Source organism: Hetaerina americana, unplaced genomic scaffold, assembly GCF_022747635.1.
Source record: "Hetaerina americana unplaced genomic scaffold, ioHetAmer1.1.p SCAF_6, whole genome shotgun sequence".
Taxonomy (NCBI): Eukaryota; Metazoa; Arthropoda; class Insecta; order Odonata; family Calopterygidae; genus Hetaerina; species Hetaerina americana.
The window spans coordinates 72,268,071-72,293,575 of NW_027287205.1; the positions used below are offsets into that span (position 1 = coordinate 72,268,071).

Here is a 25,505-nt window from a genome sequence, read left to right on the forward strand (position 1 = left end):
TTTCGTCATGGTCACGAAAAATACCATGATTGGTCAAACATGGAGAAGAATATTGACAGAAATTTGGTTTTCGAGAATTGAAGTAGTTGTGAAATTGACCCAATTTTCACGCTTAATATCATAGCTCTATTAAAAGTCAGTTTGATCATTGAATGAATGGGCTAATTGAGGAAAGGCAAACGAAAATTTGGAAAATATTTATCGCATCGAGAATTGCCTCAATTTTTGATAGAATTTCAGTTCTTGATGTTCCAGATACTTTTTCACGTCCTCAACCATGCAGATAATGAAAAATGACTGCATAAAATTTCAAGGTAGACTGCCACTTTAAAAATATTGTTATGAACGAGCCATGTCGTGGATTGGCAAACCATGTGCCTCATCATCGTCAACTAACACTTATATAGTGTGATGTCCATATGGAAGAATAAAATAATTGATTATTCCGTTAAAAGATAATTTTATTTCATTTCTAAAGGCGAATAACGCGTAATAGGGTTTCTATACGAGTTTCTTTCGATGAAAGTCCGCAGAAATGATTGCGGATTGGAGTATGCCATGCCACGACTCTCAACTCGTATATTATCCAGCATATTTTGTTTGAAACAAAATTTGCATTAAAAACTCATTTAATAATTACAATGTCATCTATTTGAATCTAGCTATAAAACTAATCACGTTTGCATATACAACCACGTATTGATAGAAGATGGCGGCTTCAAGTGAGTGCATTTCATCGTCACTTCTAAATCTTGACAATGTTGGCTCTCTGACCCGTTTGCATTCCCCGTGCTGGTAGGCGTATAATCTTTTCCTAGTTGTAAGTAAAGAGATAAGAGAAGTAACATATGCAGCGGTTGACAAGGAGCAGACAAGGAGACAAAGTGGACGGCTTCGGGCGTGGGGGGGAGTCGGAGGCGGAGTGGCGACTGGAAGAGGATAATACGCACGTGCGCCCCTGCCAATCCGTCACCCCCTCCCACCCATTCTTTTCCTCTACTCCCTCAAAATTTTATTTGGCAAGGAGTGGGGGGAGCGGTGATACGTGAGGGCTTTTTTGAAGTGGGAAGAATGGCTTGACGAATGATCTTGCGATCACGGGCAATTCCTCAGCCCTTTCGGTTTCCTCTTGACCCGAGAGCATCCCTTTCCTGGCATTCTGCATTGCTTACTTTCACATTCATTTCAATCTTCATTAGAATTCTGTCATTAATCATTGTTCACCGCTCACGTATCTTCATACCTTATGATGACGGGGAAACTGATGTTGGGTGAAGCAAATGTACACGGCTAGATAGAGATATTGAGTATATTCCCCGGCTGAGCGAATATAAACATAGCCCGTTAAATTCAAATTTCATTCACTTAAGAATTTTAACGTACAGAATTGCAGGGAATGGAGCATACTCTTATCTATGCCGAGGATAATAGCGTAATAATTGACTTTATTTATGGCTATTTTGATGGAGAAAAAAGAAAAGACAGTAAATATTGTAACTGAAAAAAATAAATGCAATTCAATATTGTTCTTTTAAAAGTAAACGCATTATGTTTGACTTTATTTTGGTGTCTTAATTGCGTAGTAAAATTCAGAAGTTTAGAATTATTCATTGTAATTTTTAACCACAGCCGTTAAGAGTTTTCAAATTAACATAGTAGGTTGAGGACATTTCTCAAAGTCTATAATTTTTATATTCCCCATATTCTTAGTATTTCTAAAATTGAGCCCAATCTTGAATTTTATCATGTTTATAACCTTTCCAGACTTTCGAAAGCCTTGTGATATTTTTGATATTCTACATCACAATTATAGGGCAATATAAAAAATAAGGCGCTATATTTTCTAATTTTTTTCAATTTACGGACCAGAAAAATGTTTCCTTGACCTATTTAATGAAAGTTAAGCAATCAGTATAATCATTCCTCCTAATTGTGCGATGAAGATTAGAAATATTAAAAACGATAGTTAACTGACGAACTGAGAGTAATTTTGTAAATACTTAAAATGTGTAATTATTGCTGGAGGCAATCTTTCTTAACCGCAATAAAAATTATTAATTTCTGGCACAAAGGTTTGAAATCGAAATTGTATGCTGGATATTGAGCTTTTTGGCTTATTGATGTGAAAATACTAGTTTTTAGGGTAAACAGCCAACATAAGTATAAGGCCCTTGGTGCTATTAAGGATAGGTAGCTACCTTGGTATAAGAATTACGTTCAGTGAATGAAGTTAGGGTGATAACAACCCTGGTCTCGGTATCAGTGGACCTTTTACCAAGGCAACAGCCCGGTCCCATTTTACCATGCTACCTGAGAGATGGAATGCTTCACTTAAAGTGCCCCCAGTATGGCACCCTTGCCTGGAATGGGGCACGATGGAAGAATTTGCCATCATCAGTATTCCAACTTAGCCCTCAACTTGCGAATACAACGCTCCATGAAAATACGATCGCTCGCTCAATATCATGCCTAATTGATATGCTTTTACTATCTGCAGATAGTTTGATTTGTCTACAAGACTAATCTCGTCCGCTCAACCTCATCTATATGAGGTCGTTCATACAGTAGTCACACCGAATAAGGGGAGGTACTGGAATAGTCTAACATGAGAAAAGAGTTGGAGAAAGTACAAAATCGCAAGGAGTCGTGAATTCCCGTGATAAAAAAATGAAAGTTAGTTCAATTCGTACATTTTTCTTGGAAAACAACCAACAGCCACTTAAACAACAGTATTTATCACAAATTAAAAATTATTGAGGGTAAGGAGTCAGGCGCAAAATAGGATTAATTAGGTAGAATTTAAAATAAGCAAATGAGCTTCGTTTTAAGTGGAGAAGGCCATTACAAAAGGTTAAAAAGCATATGAAGTCTCTAAATAGGCTAATGCTACTACTAATCATTTTCACATCAGTGATAACCCAGGGATGGCTCAACGTGGTTTTCAATAGTTTTCCCCGGACTTAGCCGGCCTGTGTACTTGCGATTGGTTATCTGGCCACCAGAAATAAAACAATATATAAGGTCCTCCTCTAAGGTTCACCTTTTCTAACAACTGGTTGAAAGTTGAGGAAGGCAAACGGCGGTCAGATTTGCTAATGCATTTAACGTGAGTGTGTGGGTGAATAAGGTGGTGGTGGGATATCTTATTGTAAGAAGGACTTGAGCCGTACGCGAAACAAGTTGTGGTAGTATTGGGAGCATGATCGAGATTAAAAGCAAAGGGATCTTCGCTGATCACGCACTATTACACTTCGTCTCCCTCCCTCTCTCACTTTTGCTTCCTCGCTATTCATGCAAATTTATTCAAATCCCGGTCTCGCGGATTCTTTTAGAAGCAGCGTCAGGGAGAAGGTAGATGAGTGGGGCGGGAGAAGGCATGCAGTGTTGATGCGACGCGAATTTAATAATGGAAGTGGGTATGTCGAAGGAATGAATGTGCGTCATTTGGCCTTATTTATTGCGTTCTTTGCGGCCAAAATATCTCTGCACTAATCCGAATTAATACGCTGGCCCAAAGAGAAATGTTTACTGTCCGAAAAAAATATATTGAAGCGCAGAGCAGCAGTGGAATTCTTGATATTTAAGGCTTATTACAGTGACATATTCTGAAAGATGTTAATCTCCCATGCTATGAGGGACATTGAAATGATCATAGCAAATAAACAAAGGAATATGCGTTTTATTATCAGTGTTAAAGTTGAAACTAATGCTTTTTGAGTTCGTCAACATTTACTCTCTGGAAGATACTAATAATGCTGGTAGTATTTTTTGAAAAATTAAACAATGGATTAAAAGGATTCCGTATGTACAGACGGAAGAGAGTCCGTGTATTAAAATCTCTCTTCTTTCTTCAGAGTCACTTGCTTTATTATTATCATTTGGGAAAACCTGATCTAGTGGTTATCCTTAGCGTTTAAAGGGATTCATTTCATTACTTCCTGAGGCACACATTACTTACAATAATGTTTGTATTACTATCACCAAGTAAGTTCTATTGTGGAATCATATACCTTTGTCCCTAACACCATTTAGTTCCTCACTCTCATGCCTTGTATCTGTCTCTCAACTATTTCAATCTTTTAAGTTAAAATTTTCTTTTTTTTGTGTTGTTATACGGTCCTTCAAGAGATACCACATGTACCATCCTACTCCTCTGTTACAACTCATCGCGACCCTATCCATTCTCCGTAGCATCCCGACTTACACAAAAGTTTCGCTTAGAACCTTTTCGACCGTAAACCAATCCCCCCCCGCCCATACTCCTTCGGGCATAAGACAGAAATAGTGGCCATGACTTAATACTCGCTTCTCTTCGAGTGTGTGTGAGCTTGCCTGCACGTGAGTTCGTGTGTGTGTGTGTGTGCGCGCGCGCGTGTGTATCTCCCCCATCTTGTTTGTTTCTTCAGAGTTTCTCGTTTGAGCATGAGTCCTCCTGAGGTTTGGACCAAAACATATTCGGTGGTAAAAAAAATCAAAAGGAGGCAGAAGAGAGAGATAGCCAAAGACACGTTTTAGAATGCTCTTTGACGGTTTGCGGGGCAGACGTGCAATGCTTGCTGTCCCTGTTCATTGACTGCCCGAACGGGCAAGTATAAACCGTCTCGGTGAGTGAAATCTCACCTTTACCGGTCTATGTTCAGTTTTCCAGCCATAAATATGCCGTTTTTGTGACGATATTTTCGTATGTGCTTCATGGAGTGGTCGTGAGTCTATTTGAGCACTAATATCTGGTGCGAATTTCCGAGTGGATTAGAGTACTTGAATTTTGTTTAACTGAGTTTTCTTACTTACCGAAATGTAAACTATGTTATAAGTGAAAGGGAAAAGGAAACCTCTTGTTTATGCATGGAAATAATATCAAGTTAGTGACTGAGCGCGGTTTCGTAATTACGCTAAGGATTAGCGGAGGAACAAATATTTTAAGAATAGCTTCCTCTAGAGCGCCATTTAATAAAAATGAGGATCGGAACACTATTATTGTTAACGTCAATACGTATGACTTATCTTAAACATAATTTCATTTCGTCAAGTTACGTCGTGGATGACCTGCTTATCTGCGAAAGATAATATAGCGATGTCCTGCCGAGGAAATGTATGTTTTGTAACAATTTGGTTGAATGTAATGGAGTCCTGAAGGTCTAATTTTCGCCTATGAAGTCGACCACTTGCATAAATTAACTTCCAGGAATATTTCGAAGTTTAGAATTATTTTTCCAGTAGCAAAATAATCAATTCTTAAATAATAATTTTATTTTTAATTTTGTACAATCTTTGAATGCATACTGCTTTGCAAGTTTTTTTTTATTTTATAGCAGCAACTCTTGGGCATTTTTTTCAAAGCTGTAATTATGGAATCCCGTGATTTTGACTCGGGTGCCAACAGTTGTGATAATGAATTCTAAATCACGAGGTATTTGGGTGGAGTTTAAATATTTTTTCATTCCATTCCGAGAGAAACAGTGTGTGGTCTGGTTTACATTCTTCTCTTTTCATGGATATTTAAATCAGGGCATTCGTCTTAACTTACAAAAAAGTCATGAATACATAAAACCGATGACGTCCAAAACTGCTCATCTGTACTTATACACCCTCATTATTTAGCACTATGGCAAAAATACTGCTTACATGTTTTCAGCTAAGTAAACCTATGCATGAAATATAACTCTTGTGGTCTAATTAAATTTTAAATCACAAAAAATGAGTAAACACAAAATAATGCAAGTTAGTGTGGAGATGTCCGTAGGAAAATGCGGGAATACTACAGGGTGAGGCGAAATAACTTCCTTTTTTGGAAGCATTTTGCGTTTGAAACAAGGAAATTATGTGTCCGCGCCCTGTAGCATTAGTGTAAATCCACTTCCATTCGAATCCTCAATTTTCTCAGCCAATTTTCTTTTAATATCTCAATCTGTATTATTATTCTCATATATTTCGGCAGATCGAAATTTAATCATTTGATTCAAAATAAATGTGTCACAATTGTGCTATTTGCTGTTAAAATTTATTTTCAATCCTTTTTATGTCTATAAGTGCAAGTAAACTTAGGGTTTTGATTAAAATAAACATGAACCACAGCTCAAATTGCTCGGAGAGAGCAAATCAATATCGATAGATATTCAAATATAAATATTTCCTCACTTAAATGAAGCATCAATTGAGATATTCTCCTTGAGTTATAATTAGGTATTATAATATAAAATGTAGTGAATGGCTGCACGGCATTATGTGGTTTCAAAATACATTTCCCACGGGCTGACCCGCGAGTTTCGAAATTTTTATGCCGGATTTTGCGTTAAAGATAAAACTGTCCCAAAATTCTATGTTGTCCGCGAGTAGGCTAAACATTTTCGGACATAATGCATAAAAGCACTCATCTAAGATTGTTTCCGGCTTTTAATGGATCAATACCGCCGAATTTCTTATCAAAATGATGAAATTACTTTGATTATTACACTATACATTTTTACAGCCATCTCCACGTTAGCAATCATTCCTAAGATTTTTGTTGAAAGATGTGGACATAGCTCATCTCAGACTAAGTACTACTGTGCATGTAGTTCACAAATTCAGGGGAAGGACTTTCACTTCACTTACGGATTCCAGTCAGTTATGATAGGAAATTAGAACAGTTAAATTTTGATTGGGTTTGTTAAGAGAGTACTCGAATTTAGGCCCCGGCCTCGGATCTGTATGTCCGCCCTCCACCCATAACAAACCAGCTTGCTTTATGGCGTACTACAGAGAATCGGGATTTTAAAATGTTGACTTTTGAAATTTCGGCCCTTTACTTAAAAGATGATACATGCACAGTTGAGTTACATTAACGCAAGGTTATTTATTGCATGAATAATCATAAATACAGAACCCATGGTTCTCCATAAAGTTTAGACAAAACAGCCTGGGAAGAATATCATTTGGTGAAAACTTGAAAGGATCCACGCACCGAATGCACTGGAATTTTGACTTGACGCTGGTGCGATAAGTTCAAAGTTCGAGATTGCGCGATTAGGAGGCTTTAAAACTCCTCTGTGTGGTCTGCCGAATAAAGCTAAATTGCCTCATAAAGTAGAAGTTAGTGTTATATGTGGTCGATTCCTAGCACATTCGCATCGGACGAGGAGGAAAAGCGTGTAGGTAAAGAATGCCGAGGGCGCCGAATGAAATTAGATTCGTGACTATTTTAAAACGTCTTTTATTCATTCCTTCATCAGTTGTTATATGTGCACGGCTATTTTAATGGTGTAAACGTTTCCAAGTTAACATGTGAAAATAGTTTAATAGCTTTCTAAGCAATGTTACCTCTGGGATGATGGTCACCAAAATAAATGGCGTCATCCAAATCACGATGCCGTATTGTGATGTGAATGGATTTACGTAAATAAATGGGTATTTATTGAATATTTATCTCGCCAGCCAATACTTACGACTCCTGAATAAACTAGTACGTGGGTAATCATTATTTCAATATTTTTAACAAATAATATTTCACTTTCATTTGTACTTTGCGGAATGCGTTTATTAAATAATAATAAACTGAGGGCGAGAAGAAGAATAGGAATCGTCACCCCTGTAACAATTGACAGTGGATTCGTGGTTTAAGGTGCGCTACACGAAATATATCCTAAAGATGCTTCACCGCATTGATACCATTCCAACTTTTTTAATTTAAGGTGAACATTACTTCCAATTGAAATCGTAAATAAGAATTTATGTATCCTAGGGAATAGCAGAGTATTTACATGAAACGGTCGAGTTTAAGAAAGCGAAATGAAGATCAATGGATTTATTAGGAAAAATGGGTCAATTGCCTCATTGTTTGTATCAACCGGTTGTCTCCGCTGAATTCAGCAGTGAAAATGAGGTCATGTGGTATTTAAGTCTTGAAACTGAGCCAGTTTAACATTGACACCGAAAATCAAGAATTTAATCATTCTGTCGGCTTTAAAAATATATCAATAATATCTGGGAATTATGACATTTTGTAAATTTCCTTTTGGCGAGGTGTTAAAAACACAGTTTGCTATTTCACCACTGACCAGATATTGTGCGTGTCTATATAAAAATATATATGTGTATATATATATACACACACACACACACACATATATATGTATATATATATATGTGTGTGTGTGTGTGTTTTTTATATACACAAACACACACACAAGGGGAATATCTTATGTCTAAACATATGGTGAAACCGTAATCCTTTTTTATGACCACTTTGTTTCTTTCGCCAAAGAAATGTTCGAATGTAAAACGGGTCAAAATGAGTATCAATATTCTTGATTTTTGCATTTGTTGGAAATGCTGCCTTGGACTACTAACCGGAGGGCCCGGGTTCGATTCCCAGGCATGCCTCTCTGGGGACCTGCTGCTTCCTACAAGCTATATGATTTTTCGGGTCCAACCAGATCTTCCTGGGAAGCCATAAGCGGTGTAGGGAAAGGCACTGCCCCTCCACCCTGATGTGTGAATTTTACACGCCGTCGGACATAGTACTGGGTGAACACTACCATCACCTACCAAACCGACCTTCGGGTTGATTACTGTGTTTATGGTTTATATTCTGAAAGGCGGTGACCGAATCTTTAATTCTCGCTTAAGAGCCGAAAGATCAATCGATACTCTGTATCGCTTCACGTTGCAGTTGTAAGAATCTTAAGAGTTAGCTCTCTCGAGGCACATTCATCTTTGTTTTCTATTTTTATGAAATATTTGTAGAAGTAAGAGCCATTGCCCAGAAGGTGCCGTTCTGGCTTTGGGAAATCATGTGTGAAAATAGGGAGGGGGGAAAGAAAGTAAAAAATATGCCTGGTTCAAAACAAGATCCTTATTTTCTCTTTGTTTGGGAAAACACAAAACAAACTCCAACTCTTTCCGATGCTTTTGTATACAGCTCCGTTTTTTTCTCCTATGGCCCTAAGTCGAGTAAGGAAAAGAAAGGAAGGGGCACTTTTCATTCACCACTTGACTGACGTGAGTGAAACTTCACATTCACGATAGAGGGCTGTTCCTTTGCCACTCTTTCCGTAATACTCCATATAAAATCACCAAGCTTCTTTGCACGGGTTTTACGGCAAGCATCTATCTAAAACCCGAATCTCCAGGTTGCGCAGTTGGCTAGGTCTACTACACCACCAAACCGCTCAGGCTCTAACCACGCCAATCGATCAAAGCGTGTACTATAAACGATAATTAAAAAACTTCTTGGCCCTGGCCACTATGAATTAGATTTGTTTATTTACATGAATTACTCATTAATTTGCAGACGACCCTTTTTCTTGGCGCTGCCCCTACTGGATTCTATTATGCCTCGTGGCGCTCCCCATTTGAAGCTTTCAATAATTGTCTTCATGGATATTCATGATTCCGCACCGGAGAATTTCTGTAAATAATTTATACGATCTATAAAATGTTGATAATTTAATAAAAGTGAAACAATGTATTTGTGATGAATATTAACGAAATCAAAAAGGAGTTGCGAAAATAATTTGTGTGGAAAAATTTAGGGCAAAGATTCGAGTGGGAGATGGCGCCGGATAGACTGCTGCCCACATCGCCTCCTCCCAGGTACCTCATCGACATTCTATTCTTTCCTACACGCACATTAGGTAGATTTTACTGCCAAATTTTTTAAAGTTAGGAATCAATTGTCATTATAAATTGTGTTGAAATCGGTACTTATGCCAGAGCTCTTAAAGGCTAAGCTCATTCTGCCCGAAACGCACACCCATCTGTTCAGAGCCGCGAGGTAATCATATTGGTGGGTAATGTGACAGAGTTCAAACTATTTAACCACCACTGTGTGGCTTCAAGAAAGGAAATATTTCCTTAGCACGTCTTCTGAGGCATATGTGACCAGGCACCATTCATCTGCTTCCAAATAAAATTGACCATCCAAGTACCGAATTGTATTTGAATAGATTGAAATACTAATGCGGAGCATAAGAATGCTACCAATTTAAAATTAAAGGATTCGAGAAGGAAATTATATCGTATAAATGTCCGCAGACGTTTGACTCTTTACACAGTTTTATGGCTTTGCGAACGTTGTGTAGAAGGGAAGACGAATCTAAAGTATCGATTTATAAAGCGAGAATATATTGATAGAGCAGTGGCCTTGAATCGCCGCTCCCCATATTAATAACTTTGGGATTAGAATAAAGGTCGCAATAAAATTTGTGAAAAAATTTGAATTGCCTTTTTTTGACGTTCTGAAAGGAGTCAATTTTTGCAATAAATTTAAGCGGGGATTTTTCTGCTGTGTGCATTCACATTTTGCGGCACTTGTTACTCGATTGTCACTCATCCTGTGTTTGGTTTGGGAAATCAATTTATGGCAAAGTACGGCATAATTTTCTTTGCAATGAATCGTCGAAGTGTTATGATAGTTAGATATTTATTTCTATCGAATTTACTTCTGGGTCTAATAACTGCCGGTCGAAGTATTCCTGCTGCGTAATTCTTTGACCAAGAACAGAGTTGCTGGCGTTGGGGATGATATTCGATGGTAACTCTTGAAACTTGTCAGGGCATAGTGATATAAAGGTACATATATTTAGATCAGTTCCAATCGGAAGTAATTAGACAGGAAGGTTTCGTCATAGTTTTGAAAGAAAGGGCACAAGAAGATTCGAATACTGGTTTTCTCCTAGCACCGTTCTTATTCAGGAGAAAAAAAAATTGAAACCACCGCCATAGTTACTCATCGTAGAAATTCGTCTATCGCTTGCTCCCCTACTTCATCATAAATATTCATAAATTTCTTTCTTGACTTTAATTGCGTACTTAGAATATGGGCTCTTCATATCCATGATAAGCGCTTGAAGGGTATCATTTTATAGGAAATCCTTTTCCTGCTTCTTCTCTTCCTATGTTTATTTCATGTTATGATGGCTTATATTTTTCGGTTTCCTCGAAGAAGAAAAACTGGGGGATTTCCAGGGGAATGGTGAAGAAATTTTGAAGAAAGTTCACATAAAATTAGTCACCTAATTTATTATCGTTGGCCTATACTCGTATTTACGTAGTTTAATAAAACTGCCTCGTTGTTTCTTTTAATTGCTCTCGGGAAGTTATAACGTATTCTGGGTGCAAAGGAAGAGCAGCGTGAAGTTATTGCTGAAGTTTGGATTTCAGTTTTTCATAGGTGAGCATATTCTTTTATTCTTTGGGAAGTTGAAATTGCCACAGGTATCTCCGGTTACCTATTTTCGCGCAGAAACTATTTTTGCCTTCCCTCTCAGTCATTAACGGAATGATATCCAACGCTAGAACCAGGGTTTGTAAATAAATTTTCCTCATCTCGACGGGGTGTCGTCAAGAAAATAATAATAAAGGACAATAAAAAATGTATTAGCAACTTGATATGCGGAAAGTGGTCATTTCGGGTGGATATTTAAGGAGAACAAAGATGGACAGCGCGTCTCTCCTATTGGGCTGCGAGAAAAGTATAAGAAAGAAGAAACTCATTGGTTTATATTTCATGGGGACGTAATATGAATTAACCGAGGAGGAGGGAGAACAAGATTATATATTATGAGACTTGTATGGGGATATTGGTCGCAGTGGGAGGTCCAAAGGGTTAGATATTGTTGCGGTCCATCTTGTTGGAGTGTCGTGAATGGAAGTGGTGTGAGACCAAGTTTGTCTGCGAGTTGGACATAAGGACGGGAGGAACTAAAGGATGGAAGAGGATAGGGGGACAGATTACTTTGGAGGATAAAAGAGATTGGGATAAATGCTAATGAGGAGGAGGAATAAATGTTAATGAGGAAACGGGAGAAGGTCCAGCGAGCGCGGTGGCTATTAGGTAGACCGGCGTCTCACGGGCAATAGTAGTTATTATGGCGTGACGTTGCTTTATTTCGATAGCTTTTATCATTTGCGCGTGTGAGGGCTATGAATTAAGAGGGCGTGGGTGAGGATTTGGGGTGAGTATGAGGGAAGATAGAAACCCGGCTTCGACAAAGATTTATGCTTAAGAAGGACGCCAAAGAAATGCTTTTGCTCCTCCGAAGGAAACTGGCAAGGTGAAGGAAACGGAAGTTATTTTATGCTTATTTGGCTCCTATATTTTCATTGTTTTTCAATTACTCCATATTGTAACTCATTGATTATATGTATTGCCTTGAAACTGGAATTCGAACCCAGTCTTCAATGGACGATACACCATTCAGTGTATCAGTATGCTGCTCGCTATTCACTGAAATGTTAGTTCTTCAGAGTTAGGTACCCCCAAAGAGAAAGTCGCTGGCTTCCATATGAAAACAAATGGAGGATTCGGAGAGATGATAGAGATAAGGAGTGAAAACATTAACTGTCGGGCTATTTTACCGAGTTAACAAAGCCAATGGTTAACAGGGTTCACATGAATGATGACTTACTAAATTACACAGAAAAGAGTGGGTTGAATCAGTGGAAGGGGTTTGGGTAAGAAAATATCATTTTATCCACGCTGAGGAACGAATTATTAAGCCTATTTTAAATGAGTGGTCATCGTCCGAGACTTCAATCTATCGTTATTGATAGTCTGTCGTGTGCTATCACTATGTAACACCCTGAAGAAATCTCACAGTGAGCCACGAAAATCTATTAGAACATAAGTTTAAATCGCAATGTTAATAGAATTGGTTGTGTTGTGATACTTATCACGTGAATTTATGATCTAAGACCAGTTTTGGCGCATTCACTCAGTACATATTTTCACATATTCGTTATGTATCTTAATTTTGTCTTAGTTAACATCATCCCTCCCAGTTGTTTTCGCTGTGCAAAAAAATCACCATCACTTCCATTTAATTTTTACCTTTGTAGCAACAAAATATTTAAGAGTCTTAGGCTCCTATTTTGTGTGTTTTTCGTTTCATATTCGTTTTTATCAAACAAAATCTGTGTATTTCAATTTGAATCATGATAAATTTTTATCTCGTCATGAATATTTGGGCAGTAATACGTGCGTTTACAATTAAAAGAGTTGTGAAACAACGGCAAGGAAAACTACCAGAGAGTTGTGTTACTGTAGTACCACTAAATAATTATAATTTGTTCGAGAAAGTGCGAGGTCTTTTTACATTCTATAATCCAAGTGGATATGACATGAGAGTATAAAATATTATGAAACTTCGAAACTTAGTCACTCACGGGGTAAACCCTACGGTTTAATTAAACCGGCATACGGTTTAATCAAACCGCACGATTACGGCGGTCAAACCGCACGGTTACGGCGGTCAAACCGTGCGGTTATATCGTTCAAACCGTGTGGTTATGACGTTCAAGCGGTGCGGTTACGACGGTCAAATCGTGAATTCACAGTCGAACAAAGACGGTCAATATTTAAAACATCCCGTGATTTGTTCAAATTCTCCTGATTTCCGCTAGTCGACGGTCGCCCTCAGAGCTCATTCTCATTGTCATTTCTGCAATCCTCGAGCAATTAAAATCAGTGGTTAACTTTTGCCTTGGGCATCGATTCTTCCCCGAAAGCTTGAGAAAACCCCCTCTACAGAAATTAGCCTCATTACTTTTCGAAGCGATCGTTTACAGGACAACATTCCAACTTTCAAGGTGTTGTGTAAGCATACCCAAGGGTACTATTTAAAAATTTAATAGATATATGAGATCATTTTATTCAGTTAGTTTCTTCAATCACAGGCAATGCGTATCTTTTTAATGCAACAATTTCAGAGGGTAAAAATCATCATTATCATCATTGTTGCATTAAATTCATTGTTGCATTAAAATGCACATTAGCGGATGACTCCGTTAAAAGTTACTGTTGCGGCATCTCCCGCAGTTTCTTTGGAATGCGTATCTTGGAGGAAAAAGGGAACTCGTGAAATTTGAGAATACAACCGGGTTTCACGGAGACACTCCAGTTTTTGCAGGTTCTTAAACTGTATCTGAAAAGTATGGAACTGTCTTCAACCGTCTAGTTCCTGGGTTATTATTCTTTATGAAAGCATACATTTGGTATATTTATCGGGATTCGTTCCGAAAGGGTATTTATCTGCTCCTTTTAACGAGATACGTAGGTACAGGTGGGCATAACCGGTACAGTATGTAGTCAACCTCAACGTTAAACGTTTCTCAGTGCATACGCAAGAAAAGGCTCAAAGGATCCATCTTCAAATAAAACGTTTGAAGGTAAATTTTATCTTCCATAGGATTCAATTAAAACATTAATGGTAAATTTACTACTTACGAGGATCAATAAAAAATACGTAATTAATAAAAGTAAAAACTTTCATCAACTGATAAAAATGAATAGAATTGCTTGGAGATAAGTGAAATATGCATAAAGATGTAAATGAAAGTAAAGCTAAGGAAAGGACGAATGTTAACGCATATTTAATTTTCAGTAGACAATGTACCTGTATTATAGCTTTTTTAGCCTAGATTTTGTCCATATTCATAAATTATGTGGCTCTTAGTTTCTATTTTTAAATTGTTCAAGAAAATTCGCCTACGATTTACTTCTAAAAGTATATCATAATCCCTTAGGAACAAATGATCACTGAGAAACGCATTTTAAAAGATATGACTGAGAAATGAATTTTGGATGAAATTTCGCGCATCATCGATATAGTTTGCTTTAACTTAAAAATGCGTCTACGGTGAATTATCTGAGCTGAAACAAAAATTATAATAATATGTTTTGCGAATATCATCTTAAAATCTGTGATGAGAATGCATGAAATTAATTTACTGATCTTCGGGTAAATTATTCTGAGGAGACGCATGCGATATTTACTTCATCGTAGCTGCCTTTTTTAACATTTGATATTTCAGGATTCAACACTAATAATACCGCGTAAAAACTTTCGTAATATTCTAGTGGGTGAATGCGGTGAAGTTCCCATTAGGCAACGTCAGTGGGATAATCATTATTAGCCCTATCGAAAACGTGATCCATGAAGTTTATCTCTGGTAAAAGTTTCACAAACTTCAAATTTCTCAAGGCTTCGGTTTTATTTGTTATAATATTCGTAAAAATTACTGTCTGTAATGTTCTTTGGCATCATTCAAAATCGGTTTTAATCCATGCATCTCATTTCATACGTTTTTCTGTCACCCTTCTCTACGGCGTAACTTATTTAAGTATCTAGAATTAACCTTATAAGAGAAATATATGATCATATATGAAGGCATTAAGCTGATTGTGCATGTCCACCCAAAAGTCCGAGACAATTTTTCCGAGAGATTTCGAGCATGTATTACCTGAGCATTGCAAAAAATAAAACAAGAAAAACATTTTTAGAACTCGTGATAACTTAAATATGCTAATACCGGTTTCATTCAATGGGCCACTACACATTCCAGTAATCTTGTGGTGGTTACCATACATCTTAAGGTAATCTCGTTGATACTTGAACATGTCACCTGGTTGCTAAAACCAATCCTATCGTTTCCGGCTGGTGATGTACTGATCTTTATTTAATAATTAAATAGAATTCTGTTCATTATGTTGAGAAATTTCGCATGAGTATTATCTTCGGAGATCCTTACTCATAAAAATGCTTTATAAAACCGTTGAAGATATACATAAAACCATGTACGTAATTGGGCGTTGAATCCAACCTTTTTTGTACTGAAATACTAAGTACTAATGGAAGTAAATTGTATACAACCAATTAAATCAACTGAAATAATGTATTTGTTCAAATGCGAGAAACGCAATGGCGTATTCATTATGTTCTTTGTGTAGCTGACAGAATTTTCGTGTGAAGTAGCATACTTTTTCGAAAAAAAAATTGTTTTTATTTATTATGGATTTAGGTGCAAACATGATTTTCGTTGAAAAAATAGCTACTTTTTGAATTTAAATAAAATCAAGACGGTATAGCCAACTCATTGCTATGAGTAACATGCAAAAACTTAAGGTTGAGTGCAAAACGTTTGCAGTTCCTGGGACCGGAGAAAATGGCAAGGGAAGACGTGAGAATGCGGAGATGATACAGGGAAGGGCAGAAGAACGGCGCGAAGCGAAGGAAGTCAAAGACGGAGGTGGAGATATAGGATGGATGGTTGGGGTCTTGGGAGGGCGGGGAAATAGCATGCGGCATGAAGAAAAACCTTGCTCGGAGGTTGAAGCGGTTATTGGAATGAATGAAGCTGTCGCGCAGGACCTCGGCAAATCCAATTCCCGCGTGGACCAGTACTCCTTTTTTCTTACCTTCAACTCTCTCTTCCAGGGGATGAACCGAAAGAGCGTTTGCCATAGAGAGGTGAAAAAATTTTGCCAGCCGGGTACCCGAAAAAAAGATTTCTCAAGTTTTCTATGCTATTAATACATCATTCCGATATTTCTCCTTTTTCCAGCTAAGCCTTTTATCCCGACCGGCGGTCGGTTTTATTGAGCTGACTGGCAAGAGCATTTGGAACACGCTTTTTTATGGCGTCGCTCGTTTGTTTTTACAAGTTTCCGCACGTAGCCGCTGTCTCCCATCGTAAGACGATATCGTTAGCCGGTTTCACTTTGACATTTCCACTCATAATTCCTCCTCGAGTTTTATTTATCAGGTTTACGTAACCCCTTTTAAGTGTGAAGTAGCCGGCTAAAACCTCATGAGCATCCAATGTACGGCGATGCTCCTGCACAGAGATATCGACGGGTACGAGCGAGCTTTTTGAGTTTTGCTCGAATATGGAAAAAACATCTTCACTGCTCGATATAAGGTGGTGAGGACACATTTGAAGAACCAGAAAATTAATATTGAAGGGAAAACGAAGGATCTCTTTCACCTCCGAGGCCTGCAGTCAGTATACACATGCAGCGTAACACATGTAAGCTCATACCTCAAAGTACCACTCTTTCATGATCATTTTGGAAATTTTTACCGCGATAGTGAATTTTGCAATGGAAAAATTTTCATTCGAACTAATTTTACGTTAGGAGTACCTTTTTTACCTGACATTTTGCCGTAAAATTCTTTCTTATGAACATGAATTTCATTATTCTTTAGAGAAAAGATGATTCGTAATTATTTATTATCAAGCATACTTTGAAGTCATTGCCTTGGTGATTGAATTTAATAGGTGGTAAATTTGATAAAATATTTTTGTTGATTTATGTTAGCAAATATCTACGAATTTTTCGATATTCTAAAGAATATTATATTTCAGAGGAGTTATGAAACGCTTTTAAAGCAGAATTTCGTCAGCACTACAAGCTTATTTTCTTCGAAAGAAAATATAGATTGTTTTCAAAAATCGTAAGGGTAATAACAATAAGGGTATTCTGGTCCTGCTAGTCAGTCGATTACAGGGACAATATATCTGTTATTTTCCGTGATGGGGTTTATTTTTATCACTAATTTTTTTTCCTTTTTAAGGTAGATTTTGACATGCTGTGGTACTTTTCTTAAAACATATAATTCAAAATGAGATTTTAGGAAAACTTTTACATCGATGATAAAAACCATGAAATGTAAAATTTATAGAATTGAGCTAGATTTTTATGAATAACTTCTTAGTTATTTTATGACTCTAATACGGTCGGCGAAATATGTTTTAGAGGTCATTTCTAAATTTTTTACTCCATTATACCTTTACAACATATGGTCATTAGTAAAAACTAATTCCTAAATTTTGACTACTTTTGTGACACTCGTAATCCATGGAAATGGATTATTTGGTTGGTTAGTTTTATTAAAACATATTACCTAAGGATAAGCCTTAATTCGGACCCTTAGTTTGGATTTCAATGATTGAGAATATATTCATAGAAGACCTAAAAATAATGCCCTTAGATTTGAATTTCGATTAATACTTGTAATGAGGGCACTTCTTTGTGTCCAGTTTTAATCAAAGGGCATGTGTACTAAATTATGACAAACTTAAGCAAATGATTATGTTATTTAAGCAGCAAAAGTTTAATATATTTTGCAGGCTTTTAAATGATGTTGATATCGAATTTTACGACAAAAATGTTTAAAAAAATATAATCTTGTTTATTCCTTTTCGGAACTGAAAATAAGTCAAGTTTGTAGACGCTCTATAGAACACATTAGAAAATTTTTATTTTCTTAGATTTTGTAATATTCTGCATGTGGAGGAAAATTAAGATTTGTCTAATTTGCCTTGTTAGCGGAATTAAAAGTAACGCCAATGTCTTGGTTTGAGTGGTTGCGGTGACGGATTTTTAATTGGCTGCAAAATCAGGTGAACCATGGTTCCGTAGCGCTTCCAGTACTACACACGTGGAATCGAAGGGTTGACCAAAAAGCGATCGTCCTGGAGACATTCGAATATCACAGACCGGTTTTTCATTGTAAATATAACATGTTGCGCTCTAGTAAGATGAGAAAATATTGTCAACGACTATCGCGAAAATATGTAATGATTAGCTTTGAATACTTCCGATGTCTATCATTCCGTCCCCTTCCTCCGCTCTCTAAAATCCTGAATCATCTCAAAATTCTCAGGTGTCTGTAATTCCACAAATTACCTTCTTTATTTTCTCTAATATTACTAATACTGAACAAATAGAGAATATTCTGTGAACATAGTTCAAATTTAAAAATGAAAATGAACCGATAATTGAAATTGATTAAAAAAACAAGTTTTCTGTCCACTTTTGGTCAGTATGAGGAATACAAAAGGGAAATATTTCCTTTTTAAATCCAGGGCGTGCTCAGGTTGTATTAAAGGAGTACAGCTAGTGAGGTTAAACGAGTATGGAATCAGAACTTTCCGTGCTCATCATGAATAACAAAAACATTATTTTGCGGGTTCCTAGAGTTATTATGAAGACGCGGCATAATTTGGAGCATATAATATGATTAATCGGTATTAATATTTAAGGGTTTGTTTTTTCTGAATAAGGGAACAATTATTCACGCTCATACGACTACGTTTATAATCCAACAAACAAATTCCCTGCCATGAAGCACTTCTCTTTTGTCCTCAAGGGTGGGCGGGAATATGGGGGAGGAGATAGGTAATGGAAAGCGGTAACTCGTATCCCCGTGGAATCTGTCTCGACAGTCGGGGAGAGGTCCACTTAAGGCGGAAGAGGCGACTTTATAATGGCGAGAAAGAAAAGAGAGCAAGGGGGCGTGTCCGGGTATATTACTACCAAGCGTGGGACGTCCGGTAGTGCACGGTGTCGCTAGCAGGGAACCCCCATTGGTCACCAATTCGTGCGGATACAGATGAGGAAAGGGGAAGCGTACCCGTGCAGAGAAGGTGGGGGAGGCATCGAGGGGACTTGTGGGCGCCTCCATATTGGCTGGGCCAGGACCTCTATCAAGATACCAAAGCAACGGGGAGGGGGAGATAGGCCATGTCCCTCGTTTCGAGGACACATGGAGTTCCCGCTGTGGGGGGAAACCGCGAGTTATAGCAGCCGCAAAGAAAGGACGTTTGGACAAGTGTTTTATATTTCGGAAGGAAGTAGAAGGGCTACATTTGCAGTACCGACAGGAGTTTATTTAGGGCCGAGGGGATTTTCTGATTCGGGATAGGCCGGTAAGCTATGAGCAGCTTACTTGTCCAACTTAATTCAGTCCTTCCTTCCGAGCAAGACTATAAATTTAATTTTAGATGTTTCCCCATGTGCTTCAAATAACGTTTCTTCTAATGGCTTTTAAAATTAGAATCGGCATTTTTAACTGATGACGAACGTGCAAATCAGTCATGTGAATACAGCGTTGGCCTAGTCTTGCATGAATGTAGATTATTCTAAGTGGTCTTAGCCTGCCTTATTTACTTATTTGATGTTCCTTATAGCATTAACGACCCAGGGTTAATAGTACATTTTTCAGGTCTGCTTCCATTTGCATAGGCAACAAGATAGCGAGCAAAAGGCATAAGCTCAGTTTTTATTAATAATTTACAGAAATTAGCATACTTTCTTTGACCGCTTTGCATGCATATCTACTTGTTTGCATTTAATTTCTTCCAAGATCTTGAAAATGCTAGCTCTCCAGTGCTAACTGCCGTCCTCAGCCATCGAATTTATCTTTAAGATAGTAAAAATATTGTAGTTAAAAAATAATCGAAATAGGACTCAATCTTTCCACCATAAATCGTGAAATTGGTTAAAGTAGAACTATTTGAGAAAAAACCTTTAGGGGTACAAGTACGTATATTATATTCAGAAAAATGAGAAGAAAGAAATCCTTCAAGAAAGAGATGTGCAATTTAGCATTCTTCCCGGAGGAAAGAGTATAAAATGTAGTTAGAAGTCAGACTCGAGAAGGTATTGTTGGGATCGGACACCATTGATAATTCTGCCAGCACGGACATTCGTACACAGAGTCAAGGAAGGCAAAACTTCCCCACTCTACCCATCCACACATAACTCTCTGCACCTCCCTTAAATTTCTGCTTCAAATGTTGCCCATTTACCAAATATTTTTATCTGTTCAGATTCCTTGTTTCACTCGACGTCTTGTCTTTTGATGCATGTACATTGTTTTTATTGACTTTAGTTGGCTACATTGCATTAATTGCTATCTTTTTAATCGCCGGCTTCACACTGATCAACCGATACTTAGTTTTAAATGAGCGAGGGAAGAACTTTGAGCAATATAAAGCCGTAGGGCATGGTATGATAATCAGGTAAGGGAGCCAGTAACTTTTCTTGTGCCATTCATTTTTCCACAAGCACGCGTTCTAAAAACTACGAAATAGTACCTCTTGGATTTTAGAAGCGGTTCCTCCGAAGGCAATACCGTAATTTGCACCGGATTGCAGTCGGAAACGTACCAGCTATGCTCCCATTTTGTCTATGTACACTTAAAAAACGTCTACTGCATCTGGAACACCGCTATGGAATGTGCGGACTCGATTCAATATTTAGGCGTTACTCTCACTCATGACCTCTCCTGACTGAAACACATACGGGGAATATCTAGACAAGCCAACAAAAGCTAAGATTTATTAGAAGAGTCCTGGGTAAACTTGATGGAATGGTAAAAGAGAAAAGTTATCTGTAGCTGGTTAGGTGTCATTTAGAATATGCTGCAAGTATATGATATCCTCACGAAGTTGGACTAATTACCAAATTGGATCGCGTGCAACGTAGAGGAGCTAGATTTTTAAAACGTTGTTATGATAAACTTAACAGCGTATCCAAAATTTTAGAGCAGCTAGGCTGGGAATCACTCATAGAACGAAGGTTGAATTACAGATTGACGCTCTTACGTAAATTGGAAGGTCTCCTTAACAGCGATGTCGAAAATATATTCGGGTCAACATTAATCTGGTGTGTATTCATCCCCTGCCATTGACCTTAGCGGTGGCTTGCAAGGTGCTAAAATATCTAAAATATTGTGCTGATTTATCTGAAGAGGAAATAAGCTTCATACATAATTTCCGGAAAAAAAACTATAAATAATTATTTAGTATGACTTGGTTAAATATGTTACGTTAAGCAGGATGGGGTGCCTTCAACGGCAACGATGTAAATCACACACTTAAGATACACTCGTGAACTGAGAGCTCATTCGCGTGTTAGCGTCCATACTGCCAGTGAATTTGATTAAATTTAACTGCGTCTTTTTAATGTGTATCGTCCCGGCCACAAATTATATGATAATTCATACTCGAATGACTGCAGAGCCTCAAGTGGTGACGAAGGGAAAAAATCATCCACTTTCGTTTAAGACACCCTTGGAGGATCATCAGAAAACAAATGCGGGCTTTGTGGCATTGGTTTGCTTTTTGCGCACAATGATAGCGGCAATGATTATAGCTAGGGGCTGGAAAAGATACAGGTCCGAAATGTCCATCTGCGCGCTGGCGACAGCCGATTTAGGGACGCCCGTCTGCCGCGTCGGGAATTTGCTCTGCTCTCCGCTCGCCATTGCGATTGGCGGGAAAACTCTTCTCGCTTACCTACTTTCCTTTTTTTTTCGTCCAGCAAAGCCTGAGACCACGCTCGCACCGAAACCTTCCATTTGCGGCCAAGGCGGCGCGAAGTGGAAATTAAATCTCGTGGACAGTTAAAGTGAGAGATACTGAGGCTTCAATAGAGATTTAATTGAAAGCAAAAGATCCGCGCGCACTCCTTCTCGCGTCAACTTGGGACAGAGGCCGTAAAAATGAGACGTGACAACTGGGTTTTATGAGGAAATGTTTGAGCCGTGAGAGTAAACACGTCACCGGAGAGCATTCTGGGGCGTTCATCACTACCCAAAACGACAGTGGGGATAAGAACGGGCGCGTTCTCAGACGGGGAAAGTAATAACGCAGGGGACAGAACGCCCTGGGCAGAAAATCGGCATCCCAACGCCCAAAGTGAAATAAAATGAAATAAGTGCCTCCTACTTCTCTCCAGAGGTCAATGTTTCGGTGCGTTTATTTCTTTTTTATAGTCTCAGAGCAAGTGAAAGAGCTTGAGTCAGAGGCATTTGGGCGATTCGAAGTAGCCATTCCCGTTTTTGAGTCGACCTTCGTCTTCAGACTCCTTCCTTCACTTACTAGCGTGCAAAAATCGATGAATATTTGTTTAAAATGCTCCCTTCCAAGACTCGAGACTTTTCCCGAAGGATTAGGTGATGACTGCATTAGATCCTCCTAATTCAGGGTAGATTCTACCACACACCTTAAAATTGAAACCTACTTAAAAGTTATGACTAAAACTGTGTCAAAGTATCTCAACCATGTTACTATATTCTTATTTAGATCAAATGTGTTTACCAGGAAATATTGCGATGCGAACGACTCAAATAATCTTTACCGCGTTGGGAATATATAGAACGTGTTCTAATGGCATACGTACTAGATTCTTTCTTAACGGTTTTAAAAATAAATTTCTACTGGAAACAATACCTTTTCGACCGTTTTTCTTTCTTTTTACAATATAAATTTGTTGACGCATCTTAACATCAAAAACTGTTTAGCCAATGTAATTATTAGAGTGAAATGAGCGCTTATAATTGGTACTCCTATAATTGTTACTCATAAGTGAATGTCACTCAGTGATACTTCTCTGAAATGGGTCCCTTGGGTAATACATTCCATCCTTAACCAAAGATGGAAGTTAGGAAGACTATGAAAAACAGGCAAATGAGGGACAGCCTGGATGAATATCTCCCACCAACCCCTTACGATTGCCCCACCAGCCAGAATATTTTCACGATGCGCGCGCGTGAGACTGCTTGAGTGGTAGGCAGAGATACTGAAGATGGGTTAAGTCCGTGGGTGGCACGCGTAGTGGTCTTTTTTCGTGGAAAACTAAGGGAGGCCCTAGTTGAGAATGATTCTTGGGTGAGAAAGAATACTTTCCTGGGGAGGCGGTGGCTCTCCGAAGACAAACGGCTAAATTCGGAATAAATAGAGAGTTCAGGACAAGGGGACGGGTGCGACTGTAAACAACAAGAGCGTTGATGAATGGGACGAGGGGAAGAAGTTTAATTTACTGTCAGCTTCTCCCTTCACACCTCCTCCCCAGCCAAGGTCTAGGGAGGGTGTACGTGACCATATTCCTTAACCACCAATGCCCCCAACGTTTTCTTTCAAAGATGTTTTGGTCACTGGAGGATTAGTTGAAGGTGATCATGAAAGACGAGGGGCATGGTTAGTTAGAGAATTTTTGACCCTGCCAAACCAGGTTATTCCAGTTGATAAAGCCGTTAATGCAACATTTTAAAACATAAGCTTGCAGTTTATTAAAATAGGCCCAGATACGATGGAAATGTTTTGTCTGGTCGATTAAGATATGAATGTTTAAAAACATGGGTCTATGTGCAGTACTCTACTTCATATCGTTGTGCAAAATTCTTTTTTTTTGGGGAGAGAGGAGAATAAATGTTGATTAAGGTGACTAAAATAATCATCTCATCGCAGGCATCTGTTGAGATAATTGAGATTTTCTCAGCTCCTAATTATCACGTTCGTGAATTATAAGGCTTATATGTGGATTGATGCGCCGTCTCCGCAACGTTTGCTCATTTTTCATGATTTTTTGTACCGGGCCCAATATAATTGGCCCCCCAATTAAAATACACGAGATACTCACCTTGCCGGTGCCTTGACTGCCACAGCGTGTCCTTTTTCTTTGGAAATTGTTGACGGTATTTTCCGCTCATAATCCCTTCGGCGGCACAATGTGAGAATGCATCAACTCCGTCCACGCGCTGGTCAGCACCTGAGTCGGAGGAAATAATAGTGAAACCAATAATTTAAAAGTGAAGTAAGATAAAATTTTTGTAGCATAATGCTCTTAGGTAACTAATAAACATCTCTTCTATAAAGGTCAATCTATCAAAGCTAATAGGCTATTCTGCTTGTTCTTATAGGTAGCATTATGTGGGCTAGGTTTCACAGAATGGGACTTGAAATTTTTGTTTAACGTTGATGTTTTTAGAAATAATGTAATTGACTTATTATTTTGATCTTCAGATCATTATCATTTGGCAGTCTCACGTTTAAGGTATGTTTTGGATTAACACAAACTAAACGCCACTGCATTTCTCAACCTTATCAACCGAGACATAATTTGACACCCCACACAATAGATAAACTATTCCTATATTCCGCAAACCATATCTCATTTTGTTCCATCTAACATCCCTAGCTTTTTCTTGCCCATATCCCATTTGTTTAACTTTCTTTTGATTTCTTCTAACAACGGTTTCACCTCCCCCACCATGGCTAATACTTCTTTGTATGATTTCCCATCCGTCAATTATACCTTTCCCATCCATCAACCCCCTACATCTCAAAAGCCTCCGATCTAATCCTGTTATCGTGCTTCAACGACCAAGTTTGTGAGCCGCATAAAACCACGCGCCATATCATAGTTTTCACTTGCATTTTCTTAAGCTTCTTACTGTCTTCCTGGCCTGTCTTCATGTCTCTATTGAAAGCATTTTTGCCTAACGCAATTCTTCTTGTTAGGTCTCCACTACTGTAGGGTAGTTTTTTTTATCTTTGTTTTGCTTTCATTGATTCTCATCCCATACCTATCACACGGATTGTCTAATGTATTCAGAAATGACTGTAACCGATTGACTGACTGGATAAATAATGCTTGATCATCCGTAAAACTAAAAGATTTTTTTACAAATTCCCTACCGACTTTCAGTACGATCTCCAGCTAGTTAGTTGAAAGGCGCTGGTGATAGGAGTAAAGAGTAAAGTAGGGTTGTCCATTATCGGTCGAACTTCAGATATCAATAACCAAATGCGTGAGTGAAAAGACTCAAATATGTAATCAATTTTTAAAATCTATATCTCTAAACGAAATCTTTGATTAGCTCGATCTCTGGCCAACCGAAGAAGAGCGTATTCCAGCCCTGCCTCAGGCGTTGAGATAGTCAGCCATTTCCTTAGCTATAACAGGTGCGAGAATTTGTTTCCTACCTGCAGAGGACCAAGAAAGTAATTATGTTACCCGAGAGGTTGTTTAGAAATACCTTGCGACGTTGAGAGGTTTTGTTTTTAGATGGTAAAAGTTTCTCGAAAGGATAGATATTTTATGTTTGACAAAAGTCAGAGGTAATGAAGCATAAATAATTTCGATGAAGCTTACAGGTATATATAATAATTAT

At 38.1% G+C, this 25,505-nt stretch overlaps 1 protein-coding gene across 1 annotated transcript in view; it reads right to left on the minus strand.

The window, feature by feature from the left end:
- The window catches only part of LOC139695466 (uncharacterized), a 360,744-nt gene that overhangs the window by 80,982 nt on the left and 254,257 nt on the right, over window positions 1-25,505 (minus strand). Inside the window, exon 3 of the mRNA XM_071594252.1 lies at window positions 23,972-24,100. Coding sequence (XP_071450353.1) covers window positions 23,972-24,100 — 129 coding nt within the window. The remainder of the gene's footprint in view (window positions 1-23,971; window positions 24,101-25,505) is intronic.